The sequence below is a fragment of the Phycodurus eques genome, chromosome 15 (genome assembly GCF_024500275.1).
Source record: "Phycodurus eques isolate BA_2022a chromosome 15, UOR_Pequ_1.1, whole genome shotgun sequence".
NCBI classification, from domain to species: domain Eukaryota; kingdom Metazoa; phylum Chordata; class Actinopteri; order Syngnathiformes; family Syngnathidae; genus Phycodurus; species Phycodurus eques.
Genome location: NC_084539.1, coordinates 7,488,101 through 7,505,899, shown reverse-complemented (window position 1 = coordinate 7,505,899; position 17,799 = coordinate 7,488,101). Strand labels below are relative to the sequence as shown.

The 17,799-nt window shown below is 41.3% G+C and overlaps 2 protein-coding genes across 5 annotated transcripts in view; one reads left to right on the top strand and one right to left on the bottom strand.

Annotated features, from left to right (window-relative positions):
* The window catches only part of LOC133413895 (astrotactin-2), a 291,345-nt gene that overhangs the window by 211,303 nt on the left and 62,243 nt on the right, over nt 1-17,799 (top strand). For 3 of the 4 annotated variants that reach the window (XM_061698810.1, XM_061698808.1, XM_061698811.1), the window contains 3 exons: nt 1,965-2,089; nt 3,223-3,327; nt 4,093-4,272. In XM_061698810.1, coding sequence (XP_061554794.1) covers nt 1,965-2,089; nt 3,223-3,327; nt 4,093-4,272 — 410 coding nt within the window. The remainder of the gene's footprint in view (nt 1-1,964; nt 2,090-3,222; nt 3,328-4,092; nt 4,273-17,799) is intronic. The other variant, XM_061698809.1, reaches the window with a different exon arrangement.
* Nucleotides 6,035-16,151, bottom strand: trim32 (tripartite motif containing 32). The gene is made up of 2 exons (XM_061698813.1): nt 16,064-16,151; nt 6,035-10,138 (listed from the first exon to the last, which is right to left on the bottom strand). Exon 2 carries the CDS (start codon nt 10,124-10,126, stop codon nt 8,084-8,086), a length of 2,043 nt encoding a protein of 680 aa, XP_061554797.1. The 5' UTR covers nt 10,127-10,138; nt 16,064-16,151; the 3' UTR covers nt 6,035-8,083.

The window sequence follows — 17,799 nt, the reverse complement described above, 5'->3', positions numbered from 1 at the left end:
CCACAAATACTGTATATAAAACGCAGTATTATCACCACTTTTTTTGAAGTAACTTTTTCAACTGACAGTGGGAAGTATTTAAACTATAATTTGGGGAGTGTTGACGAGTCCATGGTTTGGTTCAGTTTTCAATTTTGAACTTTTTCTGTTTAATTCATTTGATACTGTGAACTATAAGGTAATTTTGTTGAACATGTACACTCACCAGTGGGTTTATTGAAAGACTTAAAGCAAGTCTAAGTGAGTAAAAGTGAAGTGCAAGTCGTACATTGTTGAATCCAAGCTTATAGTCCTTCGGGGTTAGTTCTTCCAAAAGTACCAACTGTGTCCTATGTAGTACCCACGAAGTCCCCAAAATTGGATTTGGGGGGTTGTTGGGAGTATTTATTATTATTATTATTTGAAATTGACGGTTTCACAGTTTATATACCTCAGTTAATATCATTACTTTTTAAGGAATGAGCTTTCCAACTGTGATTTGGGGCTTTTTGGGGGTCCATGATTGCTTTTGAGGTTGAACACGGTTAAAATGAAACCAAGGTCTCCCCTGACAATTTTAGAGGTGAATTTTCCTTTTCCTTCTGGGACATTGGGAAGTAGCACTAAAGTGGGAACCATTTGGTTTGAACCAGCTTTTAATTGGAAGCCTGAACGTAGACTATACCATCATTTATTTATTTGCTTATTTATTTATAGAGTTGAGGTTTCCACTGTGATGCTAGGAAGTACATGAATTAGGATTGGGCTGTTTTGGGGATTTATGGATTGTTCTGTCTGAACTTTTGAACGGACGAGTCACAAAATGGAAACCCAAATGTTGTGGCTGGGTTTTCCCAGTGACAGTGGGAAGCGCCTGAACTGTGATTTAGGGCTCGTTGGGGGTCCATGGATAGTTCTGTGTCTTCTAAACTTCTAAACTGAAATTTACACAGGGTTAAACCATGTTCCACTCATATAATCTTTCTGACGGTGCCACTTGTGTCTTTCCATGAAATTGGGCAGTAACCAAACTGGGATTTGGTGGGTCAGACATGGTTTTAAACAGCACCATTTGTGTTTTCTCCAATCAATGCATTAAATGTGAGCGTTAAACCACTGTAATCTCTTCGAAGCGCTTCTTCCTCCTCACTTCTGAGTCCTTTGAGTCCATCACGCCTTCGTTGGAAGACTCGCAAGGCTCGGTTCTTAGAGAAGGCAGTGACAGAGGATGAAAAATTGATACCATGAAGAGTGAATCACAGTCCCCGGAGTCTCCACGGCACATGTTCGCAGCTCCCACACTCACTTCCATAAAAGTGGATTATTATGGGGAATAGTTTGCTGCTGCTGCTGCTGCTGCTGTTGAAGCTGCATCTCCTCGCCTGGGCTCCCAAAATGAAGTGGGGCAACTCGTCTTTTTGTCGAGGAAATGAAACCGAGCTTCCTTCATTAGGCCGTAAAAGCCCAAAGCAGTTTATCCACTGGACAAAAGTGGAGCAGATATCACAAACACTGTCCCTTATGACTGTTTATTTTCTGAAATGGCCTCTTTCATATTTCATGGGGCTAACATTCACCAAAACAGTCTTGCATTCATGTTTTCCCCCCTTTTTGTATTAGACATCACTCTTCAAGGTCAATACTTCCATTTGGGTACTTATGTAAGCATTCACCGCTGAGCAGGCGCTCCAGCTTGCAGTGCCATAGACGACAACACTGCTACTAAATTCATTGTTCCTCCTCCACCCCCCCCCACCCCCCCCCCCACTAGTAGGTGCCGCAGCCAACAATCGCGATGCCTTTAGATCCGCTATAATTAATTTAGTAGTAAATGTCCGTCCCCACGTAGAGTCTCACTTCTGTTCAAGGTGTTTTTCCTTAGAGGGAGTTTTTTTTCCCCTTGCCTCTGCCAAAGCTCCACTTTTGAGTAAATTAGTATGCACCAGAGGTTCATGTGGGTTAATCTTCTGTGTTCCTCCCCGCAGAGATAACAACTTCGTTAAGGACTTCCCCCAGCTAGCTGACGGCCTCATGGTTCTCCCCCTGCCAGTTGAGGAACAGTGCAGAGGCGTGTTGTCGGAACCGCTGCCAAACCTAGATCTCCTTACAGGTGAGCGTGTTTGTTGGGAGTACAAGCACTGCATGCAGGGCTTTAAAATATATATATTATTTTAAAATAAAAGTGATAGAGAGACGGGCATAATTACCTCAGTCGATGAATTAATAATTACTGATGTGGGTGATACTGTGTGTCTTTGAGCTGAGAAAAAAATACGTTGTGCTACATCCAGCAGAAAACAGTAATAGTAAAAAAAAAAAAAACGATCAATAGATAAGCAATTTTCCTTATGGTTGAAATTGGTGTGTTGCTTATAATAGGCGGCACTGCAAACCCCTGCAATAATTAGTATGATCATTTTTTGAAAGTTCACTTAAGACCAGGTACTTTTCCCACATCAAAACTGTAATTTCAATGGAATTTAAAATTGGTTCGGTGTGTGATATTTTATTAATAAAGGAAAATCTGATAAATTGATAAATATTAATACTTTTATGATTTAATATTAACAGTGGTTAACCTGTTTTTTTACACTAGTATGACAGTTAAGAATGCTACTGAAAACACTACAGCCTGTATAGAGGTAACAGGTTATAGAGCGGTCATCTCGTAACCCGAAGGTTGTGGGTTTGATTCTAAGCCCATGTAAACATGTCAAAGCGTCCATAAACAAGATGTCCAGTCGCTCCTGATGCTGCGCCATCAGTCGGCGGATGAGGAGCGCGCTTGGATTAGCATGAAGGTAGAAAAGCGCCATACAAGTGAAAGCCCAAGTAAATAAAACCATCCATTTCATTGCACATCAACGATATCCAGTTAACCTTGTGGTTCATCATTTTTTATTTATTTATTTTATTTTTTCAGGGCTCATTGGAGAAATTAAATCTTTGACCTCCACCTTGCTTGTAATCTCCCTCCATGAAGCTAAATTACTACAGTATTTTGGTACATGCAACACTTACATTTGAACTTGGGATAATGTTTTCACCAGAATTGAACACACAAAAACCTCAACAGCCCTTTTGATTATGCACATTGATTAACTTTGAGGAAAATGTTCCCCGTTGATCACTTTTTCTGTCCATTACTTTAGTCCTTTCCTTTTTTTTTTTTACTCTTTATTTCCTGTCCATCAATATTTTACCTGATAAATCTTATGTCCCTATATTGTGGGTCATTTTCAGGAGACGCCAAATTCAACGAGGCCGCAGGCTACCCCATGGTTCAAGAGTGGCGAGTGCGCAGCAATCTGTACAAAGTCAAGCTCAGTTCCATCACTCTGGCTTCAGGTCAGCCGAAGAAGCTTTACCTCCGCTAAAAAAAACATCTGCTCTACCACATTTTCATCTGTTGTCTTTATTATCAGTCACTCTTTAATCGGAATAATGTTACTCTCTGTTTTACTGCTTTATAGTGGCAGTGCCAAGCAGTAATACACGGCATGTCCCGATTAGTCGTCTACGGACGAAAAATAAATGCCTCACTCAAATAGACGCCGCAACTTTTCCAGCAGACAAAAAAAGTATTTGGTAACTGTAATTAACTCACATAGACATTTAAGAACTTACTGTAACTGCTGAGCCCATTTGAAGTCTGCTGCTAACCAAAAAAACAGCCCCTACTGAAGCACCTTGAAACCTTTTATACGTGAATGAAAAGTGTCTTGACTTACACGTTCGCGCGCAGTATCAAAGATGATCTTCCGGTATGTGGAGACAATCATGAACATTTCAGTAGACTCCTGATAGGTGGTCGCTCCACAATGTTGTTTTCATCTCTATTTACTGTATGGACCAACAGAGCTGATTATCTGATTTTAATTTGTTGGGTCCTTTGCCTTTTGACTGCGTTTCTGCTTTATTTTTTTGTTTATTGCAGTTTCACTTGACATGAATTGTAATTTAGCAGCAATATTGTTTAATATTATTCGAAAGTTGCCTCACAGCGGATACACCTCTCCCCTCTGCAGTGGAGTAAATAAACACCCCTGGCCACTATTATGGCAGTACAGTGGTTGGATAGTTCTATTTATTTCTTCCTTCTCGACCTGGTAGGTTTCGCCAAGGTTCTAAAGACGCTGTCGAACGAGAGCACGCGTGAGGAGCTTCTGACGTTCCTCCACCAATACGGCAGCCACTACGTGTCGGAGGCGCTGTACGGTTCCGAGCTCAGCTGCACCATCTACTTCCCCAGCAAGAAAGCCCAGCAGCAGCTCTGGCTTCAGTACCAGAAAGGTAAAATGAAATAAATACACAAAGCACTTGCGCAATTATACAGTACGTAAAAGTTGAGGAGGAACTTAACATTAAAAGCGTCAGTAATACGCTGTTGTAGTTGTTGTTTTCCCCCCTTTCTCTGTTACTTCTTTTAGCACGTACATGAATATTACCAGAGCTAAACGGTTACCAACAACATTACTGTCAACATTGGAAGGATTACAGGAATTTTACAATTTCTGTAACCTCGTTGAAATCAGCCCGTTTGGAAGGGGTGGTCACGTGTTATGCAAATTAGTCAGTGCTCAACCCAACCCCCTTTATTGCGGGTCCAATGCGGAGTATGGCTTTCGTGACCATGACAACCGGCAACAAGGGTAGGGGGTTGCGACTACTACCACAGACCAAGAAAAAAAAAGTGAGCTCTTAAAGACACAGAAGGAATCTATTGTATTTTCACTCGCAGAGGCAGCACTTCATTACCATGCTATTAAATTACACTTGTCAGGTAGTGTCGTGGATCTGTGCCATGTCACTGAAAAATAAAATACATTTTTCCTAATACTGTATGTATTTAATCTCAAAATGGACCAACAATGAGATTCCTGTCTTCAAGTTCATTCATTCATTCAGTTTCCGTTCAGCTTATCCTCACTGGGGTCGCGGGCGTGCTGGAGCCTATCCCAGCTATCTTTGGGAAAGAGGCGCCGTACACCCTGAACTGGTCGCCAGCCAATCGGAGGGCACATATAAACAAACAACCATTGACACTCACATTCACACCTACAGACAATTTAGAGTCTTCAATAAACCTACCGTAACATGTTTTTGGAATGTGGGAGGAAACCGGAGTGCCCAGAGAAAACCCACGCAGGCACGGGGAGACCACGCAAACTCCACAAAGGCGAGGCCGGATTTGAACCCGGGTCCTCAGAACTGAGAGGCAGATGTCCTAACCAGTCGTCCATTGTTCCGCCCTGTCTTCAAGTTACATTTTTAGAATTGTATCTTAGATTCAATGTTGGTAGGTGGTAGTAGGTAATTTATTGATCCTGTAGAAAATTGTGGATGTATTTCAAAAGACAGTATATACAGGAGGTTGCCAGTCAGGATACATTGGGTTTGTCTAAGAACATACTGATAAAGTTTTTCCAAGCTAGGTAACTGTGAATTCGTCAAATTGCCTGATTAATTGTTTAATTTGAACTGAAATACGCTTGTATTAATTGGGAAAAGTTCTTGCAAACTTTTTTTTACCTTAATGAATCACACACCAGCTGTTTTTAAACAGATCAAAATAATGTTTTAACAATTTTTAAGGTACATTTGATTCAGAAATGTTTATTGCACTCAAGAGAATCAACAAAACAAACACAGGTTGGACCACAAACAGAATTGTTTTGTCCATGTGTTCAACACATTGTAAAATTCACATGCTCCAGAGCACCTGAGAGACAAGGGATAAGGAGGGAGTTCAGTTCAAGGACCTTATGCAAATGTTATCGACAATAACAATTGCAGGATGATTGCTCGCTTAATAACATGTGACACACGTGATGTTCAGCACACTGAGACAAGGACACTTCTTTTTTTTTTTTTTTCTTTTTTTCTTGTGCGTGTGTGTTTATAAACTTTTATGCCTGACTACCTATAGTGGCCACTTGGATGAAGTCGTGAAGTTCTATTTGACTAATGCAGAGATACCAAACACTTAAAAAAAAAAAAACACACACACACACACACACAATGACTGACTGTAAATGTAGTGATTTTCATCTCCTATTCACTTGGCGTACACGTGTGCACTGTCTGTGTGTAGTATGTAGCTGTTTAAGTGCAGTCATTTTAAGGCTCAGACAATGTGCTCTTATGAACACAACCTGGGCTGGAAGGCGCATATTGTTTTACAGCAGGCATACAATATTTCCAATGTAAGATATGTTTTGGTTCCCCAAATTTGAAAAAAAATGTTAAAAAAAAAAAAGTAAAAATCTATAAATGACAATGATAAAGACAATATATTTGAATATCGATGGATTTCATATCTGTATGGCTAGTGTTTGTGCCGTATTGTATATGTAAGTATGTGTTAAGTTTTTTTGGCAGTACAAAACAATACGAGAGCAGGCACACCAATACACCAAGCCATCCATAAAGATTTTTTTAATTTATTTTTAAAATTCGACAATCACTCACTTTATAGCATGTGCCATAGGTTTATTTTTTTGGAGGGAAAAGGAGGGTTAAGCTCAGCAATTCACCAACCCGTCATAAAAAAATATGACTTTTTATTTTATGTTGAATAAATACGGAAATATTCCTCCCCAAAGATAATAACGCTCAGTTTTCAAAAATGTATTATGGTGGTTGTAGTTTGCATTATGTAAAGGTGCACTGCATCATACTGAATGCAATTTCTCATATTTTGGTTATTAAACTATTACAACTGCAAACTCCAACCAAAATAATAAAGACATTGTTCAATTAATAATTGCCATCTATTATTTAGTTTTGACGAAGTTGTGACGACTGTGCATTTTTAGTTGTGTTTGTGTCAGGTGAGTGTAGAATACATGTTTTTGTGTTTATATGAGAAGGAAAAAGTGTTTCAGTGCTTAAATGTGTTACACTAGTATTGAAAAGAAAACAATTGAGGAAAAAGTGTCCTATGTCCTCTGACATTTTAGTAGGAAATATGACAATCAGTAAACCTGCTTCGCAAGCATCAAGATACTGTTTATGGAAAGCCATACGACAAAGACCAAGAGGACTGTGGGATGTATACATGGACGGCTGCATTATTTTTGCTCATTTCTATATTGCCTTTTTAAACACAAATATTGAGGTTTCTAAAAGATTTTAGTTAGAAATCATATGAGAAGAATAACATTCAAACCAAACTGTTTTCCAGCAACTTTGGCTGAGATGCACTTGGAATTCTTCTACTAAATATAAGTGTCATGAGATATACTAAATTCTCAAGAGATCAGATTGGACAGTTGGGATGTTTCACCCACAAATGTAGTAGACATTTGACTAAATTCCTTTGAATGGGTATAGGGAAATTAAACATTATTTTGTAATATTGTGATAGATCTCTGAATGTTCTAAGCTCCTGTTTGTGTGCCCATATTATGGCCATCTCTGTGCTTAACATCATTTTTGACATTTTAGAGACCTCACGTCTATCACTCTTCCATTCGGCTTAATAAAAAGTACACGCCATAGTGTATATACATTTTTTTTTGTATATAATTTTTTTAAACTCGTCAATGCCAAGTATAAATGAAAACCCACAAAACCACACTGACTAGTTTAATATTCCACGGCTTATGTTCACAGCAAACGAGCCATTTAGTGCGTGTAACACAGAATACTACATGCATGCTCCCTGAATGTTACTGAATGCAGTTTACAGAAATCACGTATTTGTCATTATCTAACTGCACAGAAAAAAAACTTTAAAGCTGTCAACGTGCGATGAAAACAAGTGTGTCCACAGTAAAGTGCTTCACAGGCTCAAAGCCCAGAGAGTGGCGCTATTTCACTTGTGAATGCAGTTATACCTCTTTTTCCTGTTCATGAATTGTGAATTTAAACCAATTACAGAGGAGGGAGAAACACTTAATTTTGATGAGACAGCCTGTGCCTGTATTCTTAAATGTAAAGCTTATTGCAAGTTCATTAACTAACTAAAGGCTGCTTGGTAGTGTTATATTGAGGTGACATAATTGAAATTTTGTTGGGCGAAGTAAAATAAAAATAATTCTTTTGTGTGCCTACCGAAACATACCTACGCTTCCTTTCGCACTTTGTGTGGTTCACTCCTCTAAGAGGTGGATGAGTGCCTTCTTTGAATGTATGTGTAGACTTTAACACAGTGGTCCCAGCAGTCCAGCACCAACAGCTGCCCTTTGGGTGTGGTGGCCACTCCCACAGGGCAGTTCAGTCCCTCCTGGATAAGAATTTTAAACCCCCCTTCTTTGGGAAACTGCAGGATTTCCTTCCTGCCACTGTCCGTCACCAGCAGATCCCCGTTGGCGTCAACACACATGCCGGTGATGCAGCAGAAGTCCTCTGACTCAGAGAAGAAATGGCTGAGCTGCTTGCCGAGCTGTCCGTCGGTGCCCACCGAGCCAATTGAGAAGCCCCCCTCCAGGTGGGGCTCGTTGTGGCGTTTCTCGAAGTTGAGTGCCAGACCTTGGGTGAAGTAGACTGTTCCTGCGGCGTCGCACGTCACAAACTTGGGCCGCACCGCTGAGCACAGCCGGCTGTAGCTCACCACGCCGACGTTGCGGTCGACGGCGAGACACCACAGCTTGCCGCCCTCCACATCCGACACCACGAATTGGCCAGAGGGCATTGCAGTAATGCCCCAGGGCTTGATGAGCTGGTTCTTGTGGCAAGCCACACATTGCCCGTCCATAGTGTACACTTTGACCGAGTTGTCGTAGTTGTCAGTGACTCCGATCAGGCCCTGAGGCGTGACAGCGATGGACAAGGGCATGAGGTTCGGGAGGTCGGCGCCAAGGAAGCTCAGGACAAAGTTGTCTATGCTGCTAGCGTTTCGGCGGATTTCGCGCTGGAATCCTTTGCGGTTGAAGATTTGGATGCGGTAGTTGCCACGGTCAGCCACGAGCACCTCACCTTGCTGGGTTACGCAGATACTAACTGGTATATTGAAAGAGCCAGGAAGCGCTCCCTTGCAGCCCATCTTCTTCACAAATTGGCAGGCTTGGAGGGCTGCACATGCACCTCCCTGTGATTCCCCCGCTGCGTCCATGGACTTTGACTTAAAGGTGACAGGTGAGCTACTTATCCTGTCATCTACCGCTGCGACCATGTCAACATCTCGGCAAACATCCACCGGTCGCCCCATTGCACCGCCGAAAGCCCCATCTAGACCTTCAACGTCGCCCTCGAGAGCAACGGCCAAAGCACATTCCGAATTGTCTGTATTGACCGTGTACGTGCTTGTGGCCAAATGTCCCACTTCTGCTGGTTTGGAGTGTTCCGTCCGGATCAACTCCGGCTCGTGCAGCTGAAACACGGTGGGCAAGCTGCTCCTCAGGTTGAGCTCCTCGTCATCACACCCGCCTCCATCATCCTTTAGCAGGCTGATGTCACTCTGCCTCACTCGCATGGTCAGATAATCGCAGCACGAGACCACCTTTACCTCCGCAATGTTGAGGAGGTACGTCTGCTCCTCGAGAACCTGCCCATTGAGCTTCTGTACCTCTGCCATAGATGTTGTGAATGCCTTCCGCGAGCGGCTCAGCTCTTCTTGAAGCTGCAGCTCGGCCGTAGTGTAATCCTGCTGCACCGCTCTGTACTTCGCTCTTAACGATTTGGTAATGTTTTCAATGGCTGTCTTTTTCTTCTGGATTTCACCCATGATATCACGTAGGGCGGACAGTTTTCCACCGAGTTCTTTCCGACGTTGCTGGGCAGCCATCTGCACGGGCTGGACGGTATGACCGAGGAGTAGATGGCCTTCACCTTTACAGAGTTCACAAAGGACGACGGTGCAGTCGTGGCAGTACTGTCGCGGCAGGCGGCTGCAGCAGGACCCGCACATGAGGGCAGCGGCGGCTGCGCCGCAGGAAGTGGCGCAGTCGAGGATTTTGAGCACAGTGAGATTGTCGGCCAACTGCGAGATGCTGCTCATGCGCGAGACCTTGCTGCAGAAGGGGCAGCGCACACCGTTGATGGTATTGGCCAACAGCCTCTCCAGGCAATGGCGGCACACAGTGTGACCACATTGGAGGAGTTTGGGTCTAATTTGGTCCTCGTTGAAGGTCTCCAGGCAGATGGGACATTCAAGGATCTCCCTCATTAAATCTGGATCGAGTGGGAGAGATGCTGTTGCCATTATGGTTCTTGCCTGAAAGAAAGAAAACCTCATAGATTACCATGGCATGAAAAGTGTTGCTAGAACATTGTTTACATGGTGCAAAGGTAGCGCAATCAGTTTAGCTTAGTTGGGTGCTCAGTAGCGGTTCCAAAGAATGAAAAATGAGACTGGATCCCCTTCTTATGGAGACCTTAATCGCACAAATAAAAGTTGACTATGGACCGGTTCAACTAAGTCATTATGTAAAACGTTCACTTACCGGAGAGACTTTGGAACCACAGATTGACATATTTTTCACACCTGCTGCAACTAACGATGGTTTTAATAATTGATTAATAGTGTGAGTGTTTTTACGATTTATCAATGAATCAGAAAAAAAATCTGAACTTCTATCTTGCTATTCAAAAACAGCATGTTTCAAATTGGCAGTGCACAAAAGTCCAAATCCCATACCTCTTAAAAGTAATAAATTATGAATTAATTTAAAAAAAACTAAATGTTGACTCATCGACTGACTGAGCTGCAGGATAGTTGTTGCACTAATAACACTCGTTACCAACAGCCCAACACCCGATTGTTGAGCAACCCAGGGAACACACCCTCGAGGGATAAATAGGAGGAAGTTACAAGTGAAGAAGCCTTTTGGATTAAAGGTGAAATGTCTTCAACAAACAAGAACAGTCCAGTTCCCTTGATTCAACCATATGGATTACCATAACCTGGATGATTGATAATTTGACAATCTACACAGACAAGTCTACCTGGTACTGTGCAGGTTAACCTGCTCAATTCCAGACTTCAAGTAAAAATTAGTGATGCACCGAAATGACATCTATTAAAGCTGATTAAGCAGATCTCAAACGTCAAAATTAAAACTTTATTTTGCAAACAAAGAAATAACATTGCTGATAGACTCAATTGCATAGTTTATGTGTGGGCAATAGTTTTGGTTTCTATTTTGTGCAATGTACTTCTTGTACCCATACATGTAAGAAGAAATCTATTTGTCTTCTCTTGTATGCTATTTACGTTGATTATTTATAGTTCCTATAGCCACAATTGCTGCTGAAACGTTGGAGATTTCACCATTGTGCGACTAATTTTCCTATTCTTATTGAAAATAACATGCACACATTCACAGGACAGAGGAAAAATTAAGTGAAACCTTGGCTATAATAAGTCGTTGACCCTCCTTTGGCAGCAATAACCTCAACCAAACGTTTCCTGTGGTTGTAGATCAGACATGCACAATGATTACGATGAAATATTGGACCATTCCTCTTTACAAAACTGTTGCAGTTTATCAAAATTCCTTGGATGTCTGGTCTGAATAGCTCTCTTGAGGTCACGCCACAGCATCTCAAGGATTCACTTGCTTTTTGCTACTTTCTGTGAATCTTTTTTTCTTAAAAATATGAAACCTTTTTTTATGTGATATTACTTGAAGCCGACTGTTTATTCTTGTGATTTAGATGAAGACCACATTTTATGATCAACTGATTCATAAACAAGAAATTCCAAAGGGTTCACATACTTTTTCCTCCCACCATACGTCAGTGGAAATAAACGGCTGGATTCCAGTTGAGGAATATAAACATCCATGGCATTGTAGGAGTTAAAGGTAAAACAAGATATAGTCCAGTTTGGCAGCATGTTGAAATTGGGGTTAGCACGTCTGCCTTGAAGTCAGTAGCTCCGAGTTTGACTGTCTGTTGGAACAACAGTTTGCATGTGGGTCCCCATTCATATGTGGCGTTTCTCCTGTTACGCCGACTTCCTCCTACATTCCAAACACCTACTTTGGTCTAGGCCTGTCACGATAAATACAATTTTAAGACGATATTTTCCCAAAAACTATCGCGATAAACTCTAATTTAATCGTTGTTTTTTTACGCCTCTGAAATCATGAAAAATAAGGCACATCCTCGAGCTGCAAGACTGTGGTTGGACCGCTGAAGACGAGCTCTTCACTTGTCAATCAAATATATGTCGATATTCGCTGTAGTCAACGGGAGTTATCCCACGCACTTCCGGTTTTACGGACTGATCCCGTCCGGCCTCTTCCGGTCTGTGGATGTACGCCAAATGAATGTATTATTTACAATTCACTAAAGGCACACCGAAAATTTCGCCATACGAGCTGAGTCGTAGCATTAAAGCATATATATCCATGTCAATACCCGAGTTCAATATGGACCGATCGTCTAATGAATAGCTAGCATAGCTATTAATGTTAGCTCACTCGAGCCCACTCATTCTTTGGTCAAAACTACAAGCGATGACATAATCATTGACATTTTACTAACGTCCTTAATCACTGCCATTGACATTGTTTTAATTGGGAGGGCTTGCAGTAAATGAGTTAAGCAAACTACATCAGCACAACATTATCTTGTTTTTTTTCTCCTTAAGGAGATGCAGAGCTGAAAGGATTTATTTCATACTCACGTGATTTCATAGCGTGGCTCGACTCTGTAACTGACTGGCTTCAAATCAGCCTTTGCTCATCCACAAGCTCCAAAATAGAATGGGCAATGAGTCACAATATTTTTCACTGCCATAATGTTAACACGATCAGAAAAGTTCTCCTTGTCGCACTTCATTTTACCCGGCCTATGCTTGGCTCAGCGGTGCTGTGTGCTGTGCGGCTGCCTTTGAATACTAGTGATGCACCGAAATTAAAATTCTTGACCAAAACCAAAAACTGAAATTGAAAAGCCAGAAGCCAATAACCGAAAGCCAAAACACCAGAAGAAATTATAAATCAAACTTTATTTGTAAGCGCTTTTCATACAAAAAAAATACAACACAAAGCACTTTAAATTAATTAAATATAAAAATGTATGGTTCCCATCAATTATTAATTATAAAAGTATGCCAATTATTAGTTAAATTGCATTAATGACTATAACTGCAGAGCTGCCAACCTTTAGAAATTCACTTTTAGAACAATTTCCATGTTTTTTAAATGATGTCAAAACAATACTGTGGGACAGTTTTTGCAGTATATTATGTAACATTTTTCAATTTCACAACATAATCACTACTCTGTAATCGTTAATAAATTATGGCTTCAATATTTGTTAAAGTATTTCTTGCATTAACTTGGTGGACGCATTTGCAGCCAAATGTCTTCCCTTGCATGTTATTTTTGTATTTCCTGTATGCACTATTGCTGCTGAAATGATGCAAATTCCCCCATTGTGGGACTAATGAAGGTTATATTATAAAGATGTATTGTATTAATGTACTTTTAAATTATAGGTTCATTTTCTCAAGTGACGCAGCAGCAGTGAGGTGCTACTTTGTTTCCGGTTCCCTGCCCCTGTGTTTATGTAGCTGTCCAGCATTATTGTATGTTTCAGTGTTTTCCTCTATAAGCATGTAATTTGCCTGCTATTTTACTCTTCAAAGTTGGCCAATCTTTGCTTAAGCGTGATTCCAGCAAGTCTAATTTGACAAGTGTATTATACCACACAATCACTTATTTTGGTGTTTTGCGACTTCGTGCGATAGTTTGCTTCGTCTTATCCGCCGTCCTTCGTTATTACGATACTATTTATTCACTGTCATGGAGGCAATGAGTAGTGACTTTTGCTGCGTTGATAACGGACCCCTTCGTGACTCTGAATCGTATTTGGCCGCATTAGCTGTAGCTTGTAGGTAGCTGGGGCAGTGCTAAATAGTATGCAAACAAGCATTCCACCCCTCAACAGCGGAAAGCGGCGAGGTTGGGGGGCAATAGGGACGCTTCGTTTGTGCTAGAAGCCGCTACCGTGATGCCAAGCCGTTCCCATAATCAATTGAGACATGCAAATTTGAATTATTACAGTAATAAAGACGGGCATCTTTGTTATTGTGTTTGTTACTAGTAGTTTGTTAAATGTATGTTGTTTAACATTTATGCGTATTTCACATTTATGGTTGAATTATGGCACTATGTCATTATCAAACTGTGAGTGTAGGGTGTGTGTCATAAAGTGACCTCCCAGTCAATTCAACTGGATATTAAGCCTAGCTCTTCAGGGCAATGTTTGTTCATAGTAAATGATTTTTTACTCCGATGTGTACGCTGGCTGTCAGTGATCAACGTGGCATTTTATACATGACGTGTTATCTTGGTTGAAAAAAGTCCTGCGATCTGGAATCAAACCGAAGATGCACTTTTGGGCTATTTTCGGCTTAAACAAAAATTTGGGTGCAGCGCTAGTGAATAGTATAGAAGCCTCACACAAAAGCACACATTAATGATCGACAGTAGTGCTTTTTGTTCGATGAAACTTGAACGCCTTCATATTACTTCAGGAGCATGCAACTGGCAGATAGTGTTTACAAAAAAAAAACAACTATTGCCATGGTGACTGTGGGCCCCAGAAGTACTTGCGCTGGCAGAAATATTTTGCCAAAAGTCCCTCCCAATCTGTGAGATAAACCCGACTACTGGCTGAATACAATGTGCTTCTGAGGTTATGCTTAATAAACATTTACTGTCCCATGATTGTGTTAATTGGGGACTAAGGCTACGTTCTCACTGAAGGGCATGAAGCCCGATTCAGAACTTTTTATTAAATCCAATCTTTTCACGTAGTCGTTCACATTACAAAAACGAATGCGGCTTCTATTGTGTACGGAACCCATATGTGAGGTCACACGCATGTGCACAAAACCGGACATCGCTTTGCACGTGCACACAACTGCGGGCCGGCCGTCTCTGTTGTGTGAATTTACACGCTGCACGTGGAGCAAGGCTATGGAGTATTGGACGGTGCCAACACCATCAAGAGTGTAGCGGTCCGCCAGCGTTCCATGAGCCCAATAACGGCTTATGACACAACCGTCCAACCCTGTCGGCCTACTGTGTGATCCGCATGCCGACTTACCACAAAAATAACAGTTTATCGAGTCTGGAAAAGCTATCGCTTCCATTTTAAGTCAATATAGTTATTATGGTGACAGGCCTACTTATGTCAAATTTTAACAATTGTCGATTAGTGTGAATGTGAGTGTGAGCAGTCCAGGGTGTACCCCACCTCCTGCCCAGTCAACATGGATTCACATCCGTGACCCAAATGACAAGCTGTATAGAAAATGGATGCTTGGATAGTCCAGTTTTCTTCAATTGAATGTTACACATTACTGATCCATGCTGTCACATTATGTTGCCACAGTAGTATTGACTCTGTGATGTCCATTTTTTTTTAAATCACTATAGCCGGTGGTTAGCAATGCAAAATCCACACAAGATGAACTGAACACCATAACACTAGTTAATATATCCCAAGATAGTTTGATTGGCTATCTATCGCTTAGTGAGTTCTTGTGGCAGTGCCATGACATCATAACCACATTGTTGTGTTACTGCTTTGCAATAATTCAGAATCAGTCTCCTTTGAATCATATCAATGAATATTCAGATACAACCACAGTAGAATAAACAGTAACTGCACATCCTTTCATTCATTTTGGCACGGTATTTCTGAAATTCCCATATTGAGGACCACAAACCCGTCAGAAATATAAGTAATTTAGTACACGCGCATTGCAGTTAACGTTTGTCTCCGCATTCAAACAGTTAACAATTACACTGTGATTTTGACACAAAATGCCTCAAATGCGAGCGCTCGTCTCAGCATTCACAATTATAATGCAGGATCAAATGACACTTGGTGTCAAGAGTCCAAATGGGCCCTATGTCAAAACGTAAGGAGCCACGCCCATTTTTAAGGGAGCACTCATGTTGAATTGTTCCCGAAAATGTGCTTCAGCATCCAAGCTAATTATTGAGCAGCCTTCATAATATTTGGCTAATAACAAGACAGGCCAGGCCACACGAGCGAAACAAACGTCTCCCTCGAGAGCAAGAGACACCGTAGTTCCGTATTCAAAATGGCAAATTTTATAGGCCCGTACGCTCAAAATATGCTCTCCTAACATGTCATTGTGGAAATAAATTACCTTTGTTTGTTAGCAGGTGGCAAATAAAGAGGCGTGAGACGGACGCCTGCTTCAGTTTCTGATATTGTTTCCGCCGGAGAGACTGCAGTGGCGGTGACGTCAAGTACGCAAAAGCCTACGCGCTTACGTAATGTGCGTGGAAGCAAGCGTTTGTCATGATTGGCTGCTGCTGTGTTGGCACGGCAACGCCAGTGGCCGCCATCAAGACACACACGAGTACAGTATTGTACTGCAATCTGATGCCTTAACGTTGGATTTGACAGAAAGAAATGATCCCCGAAACATTTGTTCTATCAATATAAAATATTAATGTATTTTGAGAAAGCTACAGAAAATAATAATAATAATGTAATAGTTAAGTAAGTAATTAAGTAAGAATAACTTGCAAGCAGGTGGCAAGTAAATAATGTAGATGGTCTCGTTTTTTGTTTTTTTTATAAGGGGGAAAAAACGTCACCGTAGAGATTAGAGAAGTGCTGATTCTATAAAATGATGTCATCGTTTTTGACCCGAGGTAGTGATTGCAGATAGCAACCACTGGGTGTCACAATAAGTCTTCTATCGAAATCGCTCATGCTTCACTGCACGATGTATCAGAGTGACTGAACAGCAAAAACTCAATGGTAATATTTATTATAGTTGAAATTAGAATAACGTTTACTATTTAACATATAATGTTTGATTACTATCCTAATTATTTCATTCAATAATATGGCTTGATTAGTATAAATATATTACAATTGAATTATTTTGTTCTGGAAATATATAATTTGATTACATTGTGCACATTTTACATTTGTTTACCCAATTCAATGAATATTGTATTGTGTCAGTGATAGTGCCCATTATACAGACACGGCAATAACTTACAGATATTTAGAGCATATCCCACACATCACAAAGCATTTAAATGATTTTCCATAACTACCAACATCTTTGTTGCATTGCTGTGGAACATATTTGACACCTCGTCCGCCGTTGCCCCAGGCAACGCAACCCTAGCCACGGGGGTTGTGTCCCAGATGAGTAATTATACTGCAACCAGTCAACAACGACATTTTAATTCACAAGCTGGTGCAAGATCAATGACTGGGGAAATTGACACCATTTGTCTTGTCTGTGTGCCTACGCGTTGACAGACAACTGTTGCATCACAAAAACGCACATCAGCAGATCGGGTGCCGAAGGTTACGAGTGGGAAAAGGCACAGTGATGGTGACGATAACGACGAGCTCCTCCCAAAATACCACAGGGTTTATTTGCAGATTTGCAGGTCTCTTCGATCAGGGCAAGCCAAATAAACACGCTGAACAGACTGACATGCAAACATTGTTTAATTAATAAATAAAAATCACAAGTCAGCTAGGATAGGCTCCAGCTGACCTGCGCCCCTAATGAGGATCCACGCGATAGAAAATTAATGGATGGAAGTTACCTCCCAACCCTTTTGATTGTTTGGTTTTTCTTTTCTTGATGCACTCAACACATCTCACCGGCAGGTGTACGCATAGCAGCGAACTGGATCTCACAATTGAGTGCTTGTGTAAAGGCATTTTCACACTGCACTTAGCACAGCGCAGCGCACCGTCGACCAACTCATTCATTGTGCATGTGCTGCATGCGGCACAGCCCCGTGCTGGCGGTGCAACAGGTGGGTGCCCGCTGCTGTCGCAGAAACACCCGAATCGAAAAATGTTCTGTGACAACATCTCGAAGTATCCAATAGGAGAGATGGT

Bases quoted from the DNA above. Each gene is read 5' to 3' on its own strand.
- trim32 (XM_061698813.1), bottom strand. From the start codon at position 10,126: ATGGCAACAGCATCTCTCCCACTCGATCCAGATTTAATGAGGGAGATC.